The sequence below is a fragment of the Cryptomeria japonica genome, chromosome 10 (genome assembly GCF_030272615.1).
Source record: "Cryptomeria japonica chromosome 10, Sugi_1.0, whole genome shotgun sequence".
In the NCBI taxonomy this organism is placed as follows: domain Eukaryota; kingdom Viridiplantae; phylum Streptophyta; class Pinopsida; order Cupressales; family Cupressaceae; genus Cryptomeria; species Cryptomeria japonica.
In genome coordinates, this window is record NC_081414.1 from 50,973,684 (window position 1) to 50,994,092 (window position 20,409).

At 37.6% G+C, this 20,409-nt stretch overlaps 1 protein-coding gene across 3 annotated transcripts in view; it reads left to right on the plus strand.

The window, feature by feature from the left end:
- Nucleotides 1-19,826, plus strand: part of LOC131029665 (phosphopantetheine adenylyltransferase) — a 62,314-nt gene extending 42,488 nt beyond the window's left edge. For 2 of the 3 annotated variants that reach the window (XM_057960257.2, XM_057960265.2), the window contains one exon: nt 18,900-19,826. In XM_057960257.2, the coding sequence (XP_057816240.1) occupies nt 19,033-19,608 (576 nt within the window). In that variant the 5' untranslated portion in view covers nt 18,900-19,032 and the 3' untranslated portion in view covers nt 19,609-19,826. Of the gene's footprint in view, nt 1-18,812 lie in introns of all 3 variants that reach the window. The other variant, XM_057960262.2, reaches the window with a different exon arrangement.
- The last annotated feature ends 583 nt before the right edge of the window (nt 19,827-20,409 follow it).

Sequence of the window (20,409 nt, forward strand, 5' to 3'; positions counted from 1 at the left end):
AGATCAAACATCCACTTATTAAATCCCCTCAGATTGATGTGTTCGAGGTTGGTGTCGCTAACATTTTTCCTCTTCGAAGTCATCCTTGACTCCGGAGGAGTGTCTTTATCCACTTGAAATTTCATATTGCCTAGGATCTGCAAACAGACAATGAAATTTTAAGTTAGAAATTAATTCGTAATTTGAAGAAAATAAAGGGGCTGCAAATGGCTAAGTGTTTGAAAATTTCATTTTATTCTCATACTTAGCCATAAAAATTGGATTTTCATCTGAAAAACCCTTTAATTTCGAGGGTGGTTGTGATCGTAAATCAACACCAAGTGTTATAATTCCAAACCTCTCTTATACTTAGTCAAAAAAAATGATTTTCCTCCCCTAGAAATTCAAATAAATCCACTAAGCATCATTTCTCAAACTCTGAAAAATACTCAGAAAATACATAAATCTGCATCATGAATTAAATTTCACCTTCGAGTAGATGGAAGTAAGGCTGGAAATTTCTCAAAAAGATTCAGAAAATTTGGGAAGGATTCAACAATTCTTGTACCGGTTGGCTTTTCTTAAAAATCTATGAAACTTTTGCCAAAAAAGCTTGCCCAACTGTAAGCAATGTCGAAATTTCTTCAAATGAACTCCAATCTGAAAACACTTTACTGTGCTCTCCTTAATAGCTTCGAACTTCTTATTGTAGAAATGAAGTTACAACGAAGTATTTGTAAACAAAGTTAAATCTTCAATTAGAAACACTAAAAAAAAATCGTCCAACTCATGTTTCCAATTTTAACTCCACTCTTTAGGAAAGTGTTGTCATCTCTCCAAGTTCGAAAAAATATCTTCCAAAAGTTTCTAAGTTGGCTACAAGTTCGAAATCTTTGGCAATCTTCCAATATTCCCTTTCTGAAAACTTTCTATTTTGGTTTTTAAGTTCGAATTGCTTTATGGATTTTGATGACATCACTTCGAACTTGTTGACTTTGTTTGACTCCAAGGCATAGGGTGGAGTTTTGGAGCTCTCTTCATGGGCGGACTTCCTTCATGTTTGGCAGACTTCTTTCCTCTTCAAGGCATAGGGCGGAGTTTGATGGCCCTTCCATCATAGGGCGGAGTTTTCATGCTCCCTCTATGGCGGACTATCAAGGCATCATGGAGGGTGGAGTTTGAAGGCATCTCCTTCAACATGTATGGTGGACTTTTGAAGTGACCCCAAGGCATGGCAGAGTTTATAGAGGGTCTTCAACATCACACTTTGCACCTTGGGCGGACTTTTGAGCTTACTCTTCAAGGCGGAGTTCAGAGGTGGCACCAAGGAGGGCGGAGTTTTGAGCTCCCTCTTCTTGGTCTTTTTAACATATGGCGGACTTTTAGGCTTCTCTCAACATAGGGCGGGGTTTTAATGACCTTTCCCAGGGCGGACTTTGGAGGACACCAAGGCATGGCAGAGTTTAGAGTGTTCCCCTAGGGCGGAGTTTTGGAGACATGGTGACCAAGGCGGACTTTGAAGGCATCTCCTTCAACATGCATGGTGGACTTTTGATGACCTCACCATCTTCACCAACAAGCTTGGGCGGACTTTTGGAAGTCCACAAGACAGGGCGGAGTTTAGAGCATATCACCAAGGGTGGAGTTCTATGCTCCCTCTTCTTAGCCTCTCCAACATTCATGGCAGACTTTAGACACCTCTCAATATGGCGGACTTTTGATCTACCTTCATCATAGCGGACTTTGATGGCTTCCCAATCATGGCGAACCTTTATCATCTCCCCAACATAGCGGATCTTTGCTTGGGCGGACTTTCTGAACACTTGTCATGACACTCAATCTTATCCATTAGCCATACTTATAAATTTTTTTGGAAAATTTCAAAATTTCACATTTTAACCAAATTTAACCAGATTAACTTGAAATTTTAAATCCATATTTAGGCAAACCATCTGAAGCAATATGACCCCTAAAATGTAGGGAATTGGCTTTTTAGGTCAAAACTTGGAAATTTTGGGTCATGGTCGAAGCAGGTGAGTGGGATTAGTGCAAACCCTAGATTCCCATTTTGAAAAAGCAAAAAGAAGACATCCCTAAAAAATAGGGAAAACTTTCTAAAATAGCCATATCGGGGATCGGGCTAAAAACGCCAAAAATGAAACTTCCTAAAAAATAGGAAAAAGCAAAAAAACAAACTTTCTAAAAATAGAAAGTTGTCCAAATTCGTCCAAATCAATTGCGATCTTCGTCCTTTGGCCTTTCTAAGCACTTTGGCGGTGTTCATGCTCTGGAATCACATGGTTTGTAAAAACTAACTTTCAATCGTTATGCTTGAACTGCTCAAAACTGGGCAAGGCTTGGCAAAACTGAAGCGGAAGGCCATAGGACACTAACAAAAACCCTAGAAAGCAGGAAAAGCGAGGGTCCCCATTTGCAATGGGGCGATGTGTGAAAAAGGTCACAACACTACCCCGGTTTCCTATTGGTTCACAAGCATTAAATGTAATTTTCTCATTGGCTAAAGGAGTTTGTTGTAACAAACCCTAATTAGGGTTTCTATCTTGTAATCTTGGCCATTGATTGTAAATCAATCTGAGCCATTGAATTGTAAAGCGCTCTCTATATAAAGCTCTGGTTCTTCATTTGTGAAGGTTAATAGTGGGTTAATAGAGGTTAGAATAGCTAATAGTCAGTAAAATAGAATAGCAAATAGAATAGCAATTAGAATAGAGTAGGAGGAAAAGGCAAGAAATTGTTGCCTACATTGTAAATGAACTCCATTTTCATTGAAGTTATGGTGAAGTGTGTTGTTTCTTTGCAATATGCATGGTTTCTTGTTGAATCTTCATTTTAGATGGTAAACAATTAGATTGAATGAAAGAAGTTAGTGAATGCACTTGCGTGGAATCTGCCTAGTCCAAACCACTAGCCTCTTACTGACTACAAGTGCGCCTTGCGTGGTCAACTGGCATAGAATGAGCTTAATCTCGAGTCGTTACACGTCTATTGTTCATGCATTAACTTGAATGGTGATCAGTGTCTGATGGTGTAACGATTTGAATATATTCAAAGAATCCCTTAGAAGATCGCACTGAGTTGGTGTCAGATTGTTCAACCTGATGGTGAGACCCAACCCAGTAGGACTCCACCTAGTTGTTCATCTATCTTCTCGCATTCTAGGTCTTAGAGGAGACTTTTTGAGCCCTCAACCTTTTATTATTTCTTTATTTCTTGGTGAATAGTTAGGACTCAAGTTCCAGCAGATTAAACGCTCAGGCAATCAAACGTAAGTCCCCTTGTGATTCCAACATTATCACATCACACCAACAAAGCTTATCCACACGTAGAGACCCTACATATAAGAACCTTGGAGTTATTTCGATTGATCCTTGGGCAAATCTTCAACATTCGAATAACTTTGTTCAAGAGAGGATTCTATGTTCGCATGTGCATGAAAACACATCAACAAAATGGCGCTAGAAGGAGGGCCTGATCGCGATGAACACTGAGCAAATGAAATCCAGATTTTATTAAGTCATATTTAGAAGAGTTAGCCAAAGCTTTTTACCCTCCTCTCACTCTCAACAGAATTAAAGCAGAAGAAAGGAGAGCGAATGCGAACTCTTGAAACCAAGGAAGATCAATCAAGAGCCTTTTCTCAACGCTCGACAGAATTGAAGCACAAGGAAGGCACGAGTGTGGATACATAAGTGAAGCAATTGATGCTGGAAGTCACCCTTCAATTGGACTTGTGAAGAAATGAAGCACTTTTGCGCAGCTGGAACCAATTGAGCTTTCAAGTTGAATCTGAGATATTCAAGATCTCTCTTATTCCAAAAAACCCCCCAAAAAGTAAAAAACAGAAAATCCAAAAAAATAAAAAAAATCAGAAAATTAAAAAAAGGAAAAGATTTCTCGATGGAGCAACGATGATTTCATGGTAAGCAACAAGTTGATATTCCTCAACTTTGGTGGAGACTCAATGCACAGCTTTACCCAGGCCGTTTATCTGAGTTTGCAAGGCCAGGGCAGTGTCGAATCCATGAGACAAATGAACATGATGAAATGCATTGTTTGGAATACTTATCAAGGATGGAGTCAGCAGTACGAGGAAAGATCTTCTTTTGGGATGTTTCTAGACTAGAATCAGAAGAAGGTAGTTTCAGCGTCCCGGAAAGCAAAGATCCTCTTTCAAGCTTCTTATGGATGATCGAGAGTCAGCTTATTTTGAATGGTGAAATGCGTTTAGAAGGTATATTGCTACCATTATGGTGTAGGATTCATAACACACCTCATTCTGAATTTACTTGCTCATTATGTGAAATGGCCATCAACCAAGTCAGATATCAGTTTGGAATGCCACTCTTATCCGAAGAAGAGTGCATTGTGAACGAATCTTGGGGTGCACATCTCGCAGCGGAATTCAGAAGAACATATGAGCAAGATATCACTACACCACCTGAAAGTGAAAGAAGCTAGTTGCACGTCAATGATACAAATGCACTTGATGAGCAATGTATTGCAATAAGTAGCTCACCATGCCTTGCACCTGAAGAAGAATGCCATGAAACGAAAGTTGAAGAAGCAATTGAGAATGCTCAAGCAGTAATAAGGGAAGATCCAAATGTTGAGAAAGCAATCAAAGAAGAAGATGAATCATTCCTTGAAGAATTATCATTTATGCTACACAAGGAGATCCTTGAGAATGAAATATAGGAAGTTTCAACTAGCACCCTTGGAGAACACAATCAAGTTGAGACGTTGAATGAAGAAATACAAACCATCATAAGTGAGCTCAGATATGAAGAACAATTCAAGGGGGCACTCAGAGACACCATCATCATCATGCTATTTGAACTTGAAGGCGCACTAAAGGACTTTATGGAGGAAGTACAAATGGAATCACTGCCAAAATTTTTTCAACATAAGCAAGTTATGGCGAGTGATGTGATTCATCATCAACTTCGGCCTCCCGAGACAATGCTTGAGGATAAGATACCTTGGTATTTTATTTTGTGTTCACATGTGCATGAAAACACATCAACAGGTGACCATGACTGTTCAAACATAAACTGCTTCTCCTTCGCCTTCAGCAGCTACTAAAGAAGAACTAGTTGTTTTACCTCCATGGCTCAGTTCTTTTACCCCAAAGAGGAAGAAGCAAGAAATCTCTCCTGATGTCTTTGATTAACAACAACTCAAGCAGTCTAGACCCAAGGTTGCTAAAAAAGCCAAGACAATCTCAAGAGTAACTGTTGACAACAACAAGATGAAAGTGGCAGAAATTGTTGAGCCCCTTGCGGATAAGCCATGTGAGGAAATGCAAGCTGCTGATTACAGGGTTACAAGGATAGAATTGGGTAAACAAATGCATGAAGTGGTCAAGCATGATTCCGAGCAATCCGTAGCTTCACTAGTACAACGGTATGATCAACTTCTAGCAAAGAAGGACAAGCTAGAAGAGGAGAATAGGCAACTTGTTGCAGCTGTTCATAAAATTACAAAACCTGCTGGTGAAGGGAGTAATCCTACAAGTTCTTCCAGTTCGCAAGAATCAATTTGGGTAGTTGAAAGAGCTGCTTAGAAAGTACAAGTGTTGGATTCTTGGGTGGATCAACTTCATGATTTGTGTGCACGAGTGCTGAAAGACATTTTCCAAATGATGTCTAAGTTGGAGACCATTGAAGAAAAATTGAATCATACCTCTGAGACTTTCAAATAGAATTTGGAAAGGGTTGAAAGTAGCTTGACAATTTGGCGCACAATGCCTCAACAACAGTTGAGTGTTCTTTAGGAGCATGCCATTATTCCTTCCAGGGTCATGTACTTGGAATTTGAAGAACTTCTAGAGAATAAAGCCCTTGTTCTCAAATCCCTCATTGAGGAGATTGATGATGTAATGAGATTGCGAGTTGAAGTATTCCAAGGTGTTGTTTCTCATTTTGAGAAGGCCTCTTGCAACATAACGAGTCAGAATGGAGAGTTGATACTAGAAGAAGAAGTGCTCGCAGATCTACAGATGAGGATTCATAATGAGTGGAGGAGCGAACAATTTTCAGTTGCCTCAATTAAGGTCTTGATGAAACATCAAATCTTTTTGCATAAAATCCAGTCCACTTTGGAGAAGAACGACTCTATGCTTCTTCGATGCCATGACACCATCGTGAAGACCATGGTTGTTGCCAAGAACACCCATGAACCAAATTCTATTGAGCTACGAATGATCATCAAAAGTTTGAAGGATTCATGTTTTCACATGCTGCAGCTTAAGTGTTTTTTCTATAATTGTAATCTTTTAGTTGTAGTTTTTCTTTTGAAAAGTTACATGTAAATTTTTTTTTTGGTAAATTGCAAGTTAAGTTTTTACTTGCACTTTTGTAATTACATGTAAAGCAACTACAAGTTGTGTTCAGTTAGGACTGTAGTTGGAATAAGTCAAAGTTAGTTATTGAATAAGTCGTGGTGGTTGAGAGAATCTCTCAAGTTAGTTAGGATCCTCCCACCTTTTTCTCAAGAATCCTCTTCTATAAATACTTGAGGGGTCTATTGTAATCTTTATCTTTTAGAAAGCAAGCAAAAACTCTACCAAATTTACAGCAAAAAAGTCTTTGAGCTTTCATGTGTGAATTCAAGAATTGAAAGAAATAGAAGAAAATTGCTCAAGCTTTGAGTCTTTGTGCTACATTCTTGAGTTTGTGTTTTATATTATCTTTCTTGCAATTGTTTCTTTAAGAGCTTAATCAAATTTGATTTGTAGTCTTTGTACTACAAGTATTGGAGGTTAATATAAATTTGAGTAAATATTCTTTTGAGAGGAGCTGTAAGACTTTATGCTTGCATTTGTTCTTAAGAGAGTTTAGAAGCAGATTTTGTAAGAAATAGCTGTGAGTCTTTGAGCTCGTACTAGTTCTTACTGTTTTATGTAGAAAAGAATAAGATATTTCAGTCTTTGTGCTGTTATAATTTGTTCTTGATAGCATTAGTATAGAAAATGGTAGATAGGACTTCACATAATCAAGACTTTGAGCTTGATATTGCTGTCCCATCCCGAAGGAAGTGACAGAAGTCTTGGAGCTTTCAGGAAACTTCATTTCCTTTCTCTCATTTCATTTCACAAGTTGTTGTTGCTGTTTTATGTTAAAATTGCTATCACTTTTCTGTGAAGAGAAAAGGATATTGCCTTTCTTGAAAAAAGAAGAAAGACGGTTGTCCCATCCTGTTTTAATTTTAAGTTGTAGATAGATAGGGGGAGCCTTCCCTTAATTAGGAGAGTTTTACTCACACACTGTGGTTGAAACCACAATTTTGTATATTTCTCCAAGTGTACAAAATTTTCAAGCAACACAACAATTGAACCAGATCAGATCTTGTATGTACAATCTGCATTCAGAAAACAACAGGCCTGTGATCTAGCAATGATTGGTATGCAATGTGGTTGAACATATTGTCTAATATATAACTTTTTATATATCTTTTTTCTAGTTATTAATGAGTATTGCTAATCTATTTAGTTTCCTATAATCAGCAAATTAATCTATTTATTCCCCTACAAGCAATCATATATGGATTAGAAGGAAACATGTTAGGGAGAGACAACAGACCAGTTCCCACAATGTAAGCACACCACCCCATGTTGGATGGACGGGAGTTCCCGCCACTTGTGGGCCAAGGAGTCAAGTTGTCCTAGTTGGATGTTCAGTTCCCTTGGGCTTAGTTGTGGCGAACTGTTTCTGGGTGTCTGTTGACGTGTATTTTGTACACTATCAAACACAGAATAAAATACCTAAAGGGTACCTTATCCTCTCTTGAGTAAAGCCTCCGAATGCTGAAGATGTCGCGAAAAGGATCAATCGGGATGACTTCAAGGTTCTTGTATGTAGGGTCTCTACGTGTGGATAAGCTCTCTGTGGTATGATGTGATTTGCTGGAATCACAAGGGGACTTACATTCGATGATTGAACGTCTGATCTGCTTTGAATATTGCTGGAACACAGGCTCTTACTAACTTTGACTTGAAAAAAGGAAAAAAGATGAGGGCGAGGAAAGGATCTAATCCTAACACTAAGAATGTAAGAGCAATGATTGATCTTTGATGAAATTCTAACTAGGTCTTGTTTTGACATCGCAGGACCATCTCCACAAGGCTAGTGCGATCTTCGAAGGAAAGCTTTATGATGTTCAAATCATCACTGCAGGCATAGACACCATCAGGTTGATGCATATCAATGAAGAAGCGACAATTGAAGTTAAGCTTAAGCTGAATGATTCCAGTTGACTACGCAAGGCAAGTCTGCAATCAACAAACTGCTAGTAGTATGGATGTACGAATTCCACCATCAATCAAGCACATTTCTTCCACTCATCTAATAACATGAAATCAAACATGAGAAGTATAAAGACCATGCAAATTGTCGAATCGACCCATAAATTTCACCATTTCTTCAATGAAGTTACAAGTCTTTTACAACAACATCTTGGCAACAATCTTTGCCTTCTCTCTCTACTCTACTCTAATTACTATTCTATTTCTATCTTCTAACTGCTTCCAACTATTCCTAACTATTTCCTAACTATTTCCTAACTGCCTTTACAAAATGAAATGCCCGGGCTTATATAGTGCCCTCAATACAATTCGATGGCTTAGATCAATTCGAGATCAATGGCCAAGATTCAACAATGAAAACCCTAATTAGGGTTTGTTACAACCATTACATAACATTTAATGCTTGACCAATGATAAAATTGTATTGCTTGGACACATGTCCTCTCTAGAAAATTCCACCAATGGATAGCTGGGGTAGGTACATCGGAGTTTGTGCCACCTTCCATGAGTTAGGTACATTGAATCTGGACATGCTGAGGTGGACCACACTGACTGGAGGAGTGATGACTGGGATGCCACCTCATCTGACACTTGTAACTTGGTAAATATTCAACTTGATGTTGTTGAGAAGCTAGCTTTAATTAATTCATCTGGAACTATTTGCTTCTTCAACGAACCCTTGCTCTGACTTCTTGTGTCCTTGATTTGCAGGATGATTGATGTACCTTGCCTTGGAATACTGGATTGGAGAAGTCGCCCTTGATGACGTTAGTCCAAAGAAGGCCGTCCTTGTCGATGCTAGACTGGAGGAGGTCGCCCTTGTCCTTGCTTGATCGTCATGGAGGAGACCGTCCTTGATCTGGCTTGATTTTCCTTGATGAGAGCCTTCCGACTTGTAGATCCTTCGAGTTTGGGAGTCGCCATCTTGATACCTACACAACATTTCAAAATTAGTAACATGTTTTGCAACGTGGAAATATAGACTAGAAAGAGGATTTAAGTTTTAAATTAGGAAACCTCATGATAAATCTTTGAATTATCATTTCCTAAATTTAACTAAGCCACTTGAAATTGAAAATTGAAAATTCAAAATTGAGACTAGGAGAATCTCGCCATACCTCCACTTGAGAACTAAATCTAAGAAAAGATGCAAAATTAAGCAAGTTTGCTAGGCAAAATGTGGATCGAAGTCTTCAAAATGTGCTTCTTCTATCAACTTCACCACCTCTAGCCTTCAACGCCTTGAGGAAAATTCGCTCCACCTCTAGCCTTCAACAAAAATCGCTCCTTCCTAGACCAAATTTCGCCCCTTGTTGCTCTTCTCCAAATCGCACTTGAGTGAATGAGTGAATGATGGATTAACATCGCTCAAGATACCCCCACTATATAGGCGCTGACCATTGCAATTTCCCATAGGCCGACTTGGAAAATAGGCCAAAAATAAATAAAAATTTAATAAAAGAAGAGGCCGACTTTATAAAAACATTAAATAATACCCCAAGCGCTTCAATTTTATTTTTAAATTAATAATAATTAATTTCAAATGCCTTTATAATTAAAAATTTCGATTTTAAGGCTCAAAATTAATTATTAAATGCCATGCGCCATCATTAAATGTCAATATAATTTCAAAATATTTCAAGGTTTTATTGAATTTGGCATTTAATGCAATTTGAAGGATATTGGCGCCCAAGCATGGGAAAATAATAGATATCAACAAGATCGCTCTGGTCCCTTGGAGAGGGACAGGAGCGCCTATACCTTTTGGACCTCACACTTCTTGTTTTTTACGTCCAAGACCTCATTTTTGACATCCAAGATGGCATTTTTACTTAGAATTTTGAGTTCAATTTATTCGATCTTTGAAATGAGTGCACTTTAAAGCATTTTCGCCCTGGTCCCTTGGTGAGGGACAGGAGCGATTTCATCTTTTGTCCTTGGTCTTTGTCCTTTAGATCGCCAAATCAAGTTTGGAGGTAAGCAATGACCTTGTTCATCTCTTCTATGCATGTTCAACCCGCCTCTTCAAGGCAAAAACGTGCTTTCCCAAGATTTTCGCCCTGGTCCTTGAGTGAAGGATAGGAGCGCCATTTAGTTGTTTGTGCAAATTCTTGATCTCATCGTCCTTGAATTACCTTTAAGGCACAAAACATGCTTTCTCCATTTTATCTTAAGTCGTGAAAATGAGAAATGGTATTTCAATCGTTAGGCTATTAGGCATGTTGAACATTTCGCTCTGGTCCCTTAGAGAGGGACAGGAGCGCCCTAGCCATTTTTCATCAACTTGATGGCCTTTGTTACTTCATTCTTCCGTGAAACCTTTTAAACATCATTTTGACCTTGCGTCTTGACTTGGATTCGTCCGAATTTGGAGAGGAAGGTTAGCTAATGTGTTTTTCGCCCAGGTCCCTGGGAGAGGGACAGGAGCGATTTTGCATTTATAAGCTCACTTGTGTTTTGCTAGCTTCGAAAATTATCTTCAACGGATCGATTGCGTCTTCCTTCACCCACCTCAAACGCGAAACTTGCCTTCCTTTTGCCAAAAACTTGCCCTGAGGAAAAATCGCTCTGGTCCCTTGGAGAGGGACAGGAGCGCCCTGGCCTTTATGTGCTCATTTATGCCTTGTTAACTTTCAAAACTATCTTCAATGGGTTGATTACGTCCTCCTTCATGCCTTTGATGTCTCAATTTGTCCAAACAAGGTCAGGAATGACTCCACTAAGCTTTTTCGCTCTGGACCCTTGGTGAGGGACATGAGCGATTCGCCTTGGACCCTTGGAGAGGGACAGGAGCGCTTTTCGCTCCGGATCCTCAGTGAAGGACAGGAGCGAAATTTGACTTTTTGAACTCTCCATCAGGATAATTTTTATAGAATATAACATTTAAGTAATTAAGTTATATTCCATATATACTTTCAGGATGTTTGAGAGTGGTTTCAGACCTCCAGGAGTTATATTGCAAAATCTAGTTTTTGGAGGTTTTTCAGCTTTCAGACTTAGTCAAATTTCAGGATCAGGACATTCCAGACTTAGCCAAATTTCAGGATCAGGACTTTCAGACTTAACCAAATTTTCAGGACATTCCAGACTTAGCCAAATTTCAGGATCAAGACATCACTCAAGCCGGACTTGCTTATCCATGTGATCACCTGGGCGACACTCAAAATGCAAAGGCTAACTAACAAAACCCTAAAAGACCAAAAAAACAAACCCTAAAAAAGCAAAAAACAGGGGTCCCCATTTGCAATGGGGCGATGTGTGAAAACGTCACAACAGTGTCCTATCATGCTTTCCCCTCCAATCCCTACTATGGTTGGTTGTTGGAAGTGGAAAGTATAGAATGGATCCAAATAGGAGATATTGTCTATCATTTCTTAAATGTTAATTGCTTATTTACTTTAAAAGTTCAATACTTATTAGATGATTTAATTATAGAATATTTTTTTGTAAACAAATTATGTTGTTGGAATTGTTACTTTGGGAAAAAATCAGGTATACTCCAATAGGGGACATCACAATAAAATTGAAATAAATCACCTCCTCTACAATGTTAGTGCTAAATATGCCACAAGGAATATGCTAGTGGATTCCAATCCTCTTGTACTTGGGGGACATTGACCCTACCAGCAGTTTGATCCATAGAATCAATAATCTACAAAAAATCGTGATTATACCCGATTTATCCTGAATCTTGGAGCTAGCCGATTTATTCCCCGAAAAAATCCCGATTCATGAAAAAATTATTGACCAATCGTTGACTGAATTTTGAATGATTTTTTGCATTTAAATCACATTAAAATCATGTTAAAACCCCCCCAAAATGGCAAAAAAAGTGAAAAATATCATTGTAAAAACTTGCAAAACCCTAGAAAAACTCATGAGATTACTGAATTGCTTAGAAATAGGGTTGATCCAAGACGAATCAAAGTCAATGTGGAATAAATGTTGAAAAAGTTTGTTATTTTGTCCATTTTCGGGGGTTTCATCATTCCCCACACTTCACTTGTTCAAACCCATGACCTCAATGACCCAACAAAGGCAAAAAATCCACAAGCTTAATGGCCCAACAGAGGTTTGAACCTTGGTGGTTGCCTCACCAATGGAATGTTTCTACTACAACACTAAAAGCCCGAAGACATATATAATATATATAGATATAGATATATGATTTTTAATTTATAGTTGATATAGTTAATTTTTGCTCAAACAAAGACATACAATTCATTATGTGAGCAATATATCCAAAGTGCTCCACAAAATAAATCTGATGACAATAAATAAGCTTACATAGTTGTAATAAAAGAGCCTTCAAAACACAATCATTAAAATTTGTCTCTACCTAAAATAGTAGTTGCAAGCTAGGTATTGCCAAAACCAATGGTTTGCTAATCTATTACTTAAGCTAAACAAATGCCTTTTGTTGAATTCTATCCCATATAAAAGACTTACCAATTGCCATCAAGGAATATAAAGCATTGCAACCGTGGAATATAATTTGATAAGCTTTCTCAAATATTGAACTACCCCTAGAAAACTCCTTGCCTCAATCACAATGAAAGTCTTGGATCACTTCAAAATGGCTTCCACTTTTATTGAATTCCTAACAATAGCTGGATCTCTGTTTGATAAATTTTGATCTAAGCTACTTCAAAGACTTAGCCAATCTTTGATCTCAGACTTAGACAACTATTGGTGTATTTGGTGACTGCCCTTGTAAAACGTTAAATGGATATTTGCCTATGTAATCAGCAATATGAATATAAATAACAAAAATCTATTTTCTACAATTCATGGGATAAACTCTATTTTATTTACTCTCCATATCTCTATGCTATGGAAATGCCCTTAAGTTTTAAAAAAAAAGTAATTTGTCTCTTTTTCTACAATTTTTTATGATTTTTTAAAATCTAAATTTTTACCCATTTTTTCAAAAAATCTTATACTTTTGATTTGCCGATTTTTTCCCCAAAAGATTTTTTGCTATGATATAAAGCATTGCAATTGTGGAATATGATTTGATAAGCTTTCTAAAATATTGAATTAACCCCATAAAAAGGACTCAATCACAATGAAATTCTTGGATCACTTCAAAATGGCTTCCACTTTTACTATTGTCTGTTAACTTTTGATCTTAATTACAACATAGACTTAGCTAATATTTGATCTCAGACTTAGACAACTATTTGGTGTATTTGGTGACTGCTCTCTTAAAAAGTTAACTGAATATTTGCCTATATAATCAGTAATATGAATATAAACAACAAAAAATTATTTTCTACAATTCATGGGTTACTCTATTTTATTTGCTCTTTATATCTCTATGCTATGGAAATGCCCTTAAGTTTAAAAAAAAAAAGAGTCTCTTTTTTTACAATTTTTTTATGTTTTTTTTTAATCTGATTTTTCCTCAATTGTTTGCCGATTTTTTTCCGATTTTTTCAAAAAATCTTATACTTTTGGTTTGCCGATTTTTTCCCCAAATGATTTTTGCTACTATTGATCAGTATGAGGTACCTTCCCCTTGCAATTAAAAAACCTGCAAAAGCAAAAAGTAAATTAAACCTACAAAATTTAAAGAAATCACCTCCTGTACAATGTTAGCTCTAGATGATGCCACAAGGAATATGCTGGTGGATTCCAATCCTCTTGTGCTAGCAAGAGAATATTCATCTATGTAGGGACTAACAAAGCATAAACACAAAGATAACACTGGATGTTGTTAGTTTATTGTAACTTAGTGAAGAAAATAAATAAGGATTCAAATCCTTATAGGGCTGGGCCCTTCTTCTTGATGTAATGTGGAGGCTCAGCTGGCCCCTTCTTCTAGATGTAACGTGGAGACTTAGCTGGGTCCTATTCACATGTAACGTGTAGTTTAAGCAATTAATGTCTAAAGGGCTGGTTCCTATTCCCAAATGTAACGTGTGGACAAGCAATAGGGCTGGGTCCAAAAGGTAACATGGCACAAATTGCAAGTTATGTAGGCCCCAAATTGGGCGCCAAAGTGCAAAGTAGAATATGTAAAATAAAGAATTGGTTAAAGCCAACTTAGAAGACTTAAACATGAATCTTGCATATAAACAAGATTCATTCTACACAATAGACATATATATTATTCATTGCTAGCCTTATGTGAATCAGCCTTCAAAGAGCAGCGAACTATCTTCTTGTGTCAGCGATTCATTCCTAGGAACAGCGAATTGTCTCAGTGGCAGCGAATCATATCCACAGTCAGCAAATTCACTCCTTTGCTCTGCATGACAGCAAACAACAAATCTTGATAGTGCAGATAAGTCTCTCAAGCTATTCCTTGTGCTCTAGTTTGGAATCTTCAGTCTGCTGTTCTTATTTATATGTTACTTCAAGTGCAGTAAGCAAAGTTGTATGCTGATATTGTCTAATATAAACTTGGATCTTGTTGCTGGGTTTTTCACCTCCAAGAGGGAGGTTTTCCTAGGGTAAACTTGTGTTGTGTGCCCGTTCTATTTGTGTGCTTTGATCCTTGTGATTGCATTATTATTTCCTGCTCATTATTGTTAATCTGATCACGAAATTCAATATGGTATCAGAGCCCTAGGTCTGTATAGAGATTGTAATGAGATTTGTGCTTCCTTCTAACCTGTTGTTCAAAAGTTTAGTCCACATGGCTTCTTATATCAGGTCTGAAGATAGGTTGGGGTCACACAAATTTCTCTTCTTGGAAGGTCAGGATAATGATGGCATTGAATGATCTTGCTGAATATGTTAGCAAGAATGCTAAGGAACCTGAGGGTGCAAGTGAGAAAGAAGATTGGAAGAAGGAGGACTTCCAAGCTCAAAGGATAATAATAGACTCCGTCAAAAATCATTTGGTGCCATCCATCTCCATGAAGAAGTCTGCCAGGGAGATGTTCTCTACGTTGGAAAAGATGTACGAAGTCAACAATACCAGCTACATCCTTGCCTTAAGGAATCAGCTCTCCTACATCAAATTAGAGAAAGAAGAACCTGTTGCTGCTTACTTCATGAGAATCTTTGAGTTGAGAGATCGGCTTGCCAACGTTGGGAAGAGCATTGAAGACAATGACCTATCTATGATTGCCCTAAATGGTCTTCCTCCCTCTTGGGAACCATTTGTTCAAGGAATTTGTGCCAGAGTTGAGCTTCCTAAGTTTGATCAATTAATGGTAGATTGCATTCAAGAAGAGTCTCGGTTGACTGCGAAGGGAAAAATTAAGAACCCTTATGATGAGCAACATGTCCTCTTGGCTAAGAAGGAAGACAGCCATTGGAAGAAAAATGATTTCAAGAGAAATAGAGATTTCAGCTTTCCTACCCCTCCTTCAAAAAAAAGACCAAGAGACTTATCCCACATCCGATGTTTCCGATGCAACAAACGTGGCCACTTTGCAAGGGACTGTCAAATTCAGGATGAGCAAGAAGATGCAAACATAAATGAAGTATCAAATCCTCACAATCGTGAAGATTTCCTCTTTTGATCTATTGGTTTGTTGATCCATCCTTAAGTTAAATTCTGTTTTAGATTTAAGCTTGGTTCCAACTTTAAGTCAAAAATTTGTTGTGGATTTATCTTCTAGATAGGGTTTTAGAGGGAGTCCCGTGACATCTTCAAAATACTCTTTATTTCAGTAGAATCTTATTGTTGGTTTCTAATCATTGTGATCTATTGCTCTAATGATGGAATTGATAAATGTGTTACTTGATTATTGCAAATGTTTTCCTTTATCATATTCTATGTTGAAACTAACAAGTGTTTCGGTTATATTCTATGATACATTGGTTGCATCATCCACCCTCTGTGGAGTGCAAGGTGGCAGTTCTGTCTCACCCTCTGTGGAGTGCAAGGTGAGTCCACCCTCTGCGGAGTGCAAGGTGGCGGTTATTTCTTACCCTCTGCGGAGTGCAAGGTGAGTTCACCCTCTGCGGTGTGCAAGGTGATAGATTGTTCTTCTCAGTGAAGAAGCTTATGTATCCTCTGCGGTTGTGCATGATTTATGTTGTATGGTTATACAAATCTTTGAGTATTAATTATTGTAGGTGTGCATATGGAAAGGTCTCTGTCATCCTCTGCGGATGTGCATGATGAAAGATCATGGTGTTACATGCAGTGTAAAGTTATGAAGCGTTGTTTTCATTCTCTGCAAGCATTGCAAGAGAAGATCATGTAAAGGTTCATTGTAACATAATTGCTTGACCAAATCACAAATTGTATATTGATTGTACTATTAGGGCTTGGCCCTAATCTTAAACATTGTAATTATTCATGCCATGGGATTGTCCATATGAATATGGTTATGTATTTATTTTCCTCCCTAGTTAAGAGGGAGTGTTAGTTTATTGTAACTTAGTGAAGAAAATAAATAAGGATTTAAATCCTTATAGGGCTGGGCCCTTCTTCTTGATGTAACGTGGAGACTCAGCTGGGTCCTATTCACATGTAACGTGTAGTTTAAGCAATTGATGTCTATAGGGCTGGGTCCTATTCCCAAATGTAACGTGTGGACAAGCAATAGGGCTGGGTCCAAAAGGTAACGTGGCACAAATTGCAAGTTATGTAGGCCCCAAATTGGGCGCCAAAGTGCAAAGTAGAATATGTAAAATAAAGAATTGGTTAAAGCCGACTTAGAAGACTTAAACATGAATCTTGTATATAAACAAGATTCATTCTACACAATAGACATATATATTATTCATTGCTAGCCTTATGTGAATCAGCTTTCAAAGAGCAGCGAACTATCTTCTTGTGTCAGCGATTCATTCCTAGGAACAGCGAATTGTCTCAGTGGCAGCGAATCATATCCACAGTCAGCAAATTCACTCCTATGCTCTGCATGATAGCAAACAACAAATCTTGATAGTTCAGTTAAGTCTCTCAAGCTATTCCTTGTGCCCTAGTTTGGAATCTTCAGTCTGCTGTTCTTATTTATATGTTGCTTCAAGTGCAGTAAGCAAAGTTGTATGCTGATATTGTCTAATATAAACTTGGATCTTGTTGCTGGGTTTTTCACCTCCAAGAGGGAGGTTTTCCCAGGGTAAACTTGTGTTGTGTGCCCTTTCTATTTGTGTGCTTTGATCCTTGTGACTGCATTATTATTTCCTGCTCATTATTGTTAATCTGATCATGAAATTCAACAGATGTACCTTGGGAAAATCTTTTTGATAAAAACCCAATTTCAAAGCACCATAAACTCAATTTATCATCTCAAGAAAAAGATTATGATACACTTATAGAGTTGTCCATGCAAAACTTTAGTAGCATTAGGCCAACCCAATTGCACTCTTCATGTGATCAAACCAATGGCATATGGGAGCCAGACATCCCATTCTTCATACAAAACTTACCAAAGAATCATTTGGTAGCAAAGCTTACATGCTACATTGCATTCTGCTATTTTACTTTAGTAGCATTAAGCAAACCCAATTGCACTCTTCATGTGATCAAACCGATAGCATAGGGAAGCCAGACATCCCACTCTTCATACATAACTTAACAAAGAATCATTTAGTAGCAAAGCTTACGTGCTACACTGCTTTCTGCTATTATAGACATACTTTTCATTTGGACAATTCATGGGCTAAACTCTATTTTATTTGCTCTCTATATCTCTATGCTGTGGAAATGCCTTTAAATTTAAAAACAAGTAGTTTTTTTCTTTTTCTTGGAATTGAAAAAATATGTCTTATAGACCAAAGTAAACTCTTCAAAGCATAGGCCAAAAATATACTCACAGTAGCTTTTCTTTCAAAGCTTATAATCCTTCACAAATTGGCTTTCAGTACGTGACTGTTTTCCTTTGGAAGGAAAGCATAACTGGTTTCACGTAACCTAAGTGTTAAAGAAGAGCAGAATTGTATGATAGAAAGCTGTTTAAAGATGGATTTTGAGAAATAGCTTGGGATTCTATTGGAGCAAACCTTCTCACTCCACTCCTTTATTTTCTCAAGTATGCCTCTTCTTCAGTCCTTTCTCCTTTTATATATTTTTAGTAGCTCCTTGCTAATTTCAAAGTAAAACTGTAGGGATATTTGAAAGGTAATTTCTACTGAGAAGTGCAATAAAAGAATTTAAAATGACTGCTGGATAGCAGAACAGTTCCAATATGCGTTCATTTGTAGATACAAACCAGCTCGCAGTTGGATCATCTTCCGGTGTATTAATTTTGCACTGGATATTCACAAAGCTTCATATCTAGTTGGATCTCAGTTTATCAATATTACTCTTCCACGAAATGAATACATCAAAAATAACAGTTTACACTGTGAATGGGCGTTTTTTGATCTAATTATAGATCAACTTTGTGGTATACGGGCCTTGTACCATGGGATTTGAACTGCATGATAAGTGTAATTAGTAGGTAACATTGTTTACAATGCTTGTAGCCTCTTGTTTGTTTAGGTAGTAGAGTTAACTTTTTAGTCTATCGCTTGTTTTTTATTAGATGATCTACTTTCTATATCCACTGCTCTACTTTTGATATTCATGGTATTAACATAGTTTCTTTCCATTTAGGTACCGTGGAGTCATGTTTATTTGCAAAACACTGTAAAGTATACAAACTCGTACATGTTTATGCTGACGATTCTGATGATGATTCAGGTGGCAGAGAAAACATTTTTGACAAGAAAGAGATGACACATTCAACTGACTCTGAGAAATGTTTAGTCATGAAAAGTAACTAGCAAAATAGAAAGCAGAGGTAACCAAGTAGTGGAGAGGTCTAGGTTAGCCAATGCCTCCTCCAAATTTAGCAACTGAAGAGCTTAACAATAACAATTCTGAAGGTATGGATGCTTCAAAAATCATCTCTCCACTCAACTCATATGATGCTGTTGTTTTAGGAGGCACCTTTGATAGGTTGCATGATGGGCATCGTCGTCTTCTCAAGGCTGCAGCAGAATTGACAAGGGGAAGAGTGGTTGTTGGTGTGTGCACCGGACCAATGCTGGCAAACAAAGAGCTTGCTCACTTGATTGAACCTGTGGAAAAGAGAATTGGAGCTGTTGAAAGATACATTAAGTCTATCAAACCAGAATTACAAGTGCATGTGGAACCTATCACCGATCCCTATGGTCCATCCATTGTGGATAGTGATCTAGATGCCATCGTTGTTAGCAAGGAAACTTTTGCTGGTGGGCTGTCTGTCAATAAAAGAAGGGCTGAAAGAGGTTTATCTCAATTGAAGTTGGAAGTGGTTGACCTGGTCATCGAAGGGGAAAATGGTGAAAAGCTCAGCTCTACAGCACTGCGTCAAGTTGATGCTTCTGAACAGACCAGGAAGGGATGTTCTGTTGCTTCTGAGCAATGACTCATGATATTATTGATTAGACTAATGTATTTACTGATTTAGTTTATGTTCATTTTGAAGACGATTTTGTCTTGACTATCAGAAAAAATAGCGTACCTGCAATGGGGAAAAACAGTGAAGCAATCATGGCCAAAATTCACATATGAATGGTATCAAATACATGCATTGGTAATCAATGCTTGAATAACTTGAATTTCTTGTCAAGAATAGTTTGTCCATGACTTCATAGTTTTGAAGATATTATGGCTGAAATTCGATGCTTAAGTTGTCTAAACCGAAACCATTAATCGAGAAAGAAATAGTCTTTTAACATTTATCCTGTGTAGCACTAACATATATTGAAACAAAACAAAATTTGCAAAATTTCAAAAAGAAAATTAGTGGAGAGGTCTGCTGTGAGCGTCCATCCATTTGGCCTGAATTCATGCAGGCAATAGCTTTTTGTTACCGAAGGTTTCTACACACCCATAGATTAATCGAAACGTCAAGATTTCCATGTAGAAAAGTTGGTTTTACATCCATTTTCTAAGAAAAATTAAAAATTAATAGCTAAAAGGAATTAAATGGGTTTCTTCTGATTGCACCACTCCGACTTACACCTCTATCTAAATTTCTTTTTTAAATAGCCATTTACATCCAATGGCTTTCCTCCCTTCACAAAACTCGACTAGGGGAAGAGCACCAATAGTTGAGCACCCTAACTTCGCGCTTCTCAAAATCTTACGTGGAAATTTCAAATCATTCCCAATTTTTTACAGTAGCTTACTTGGCAAGTCCCCTGCTTATAACTAAGCTTTCAGC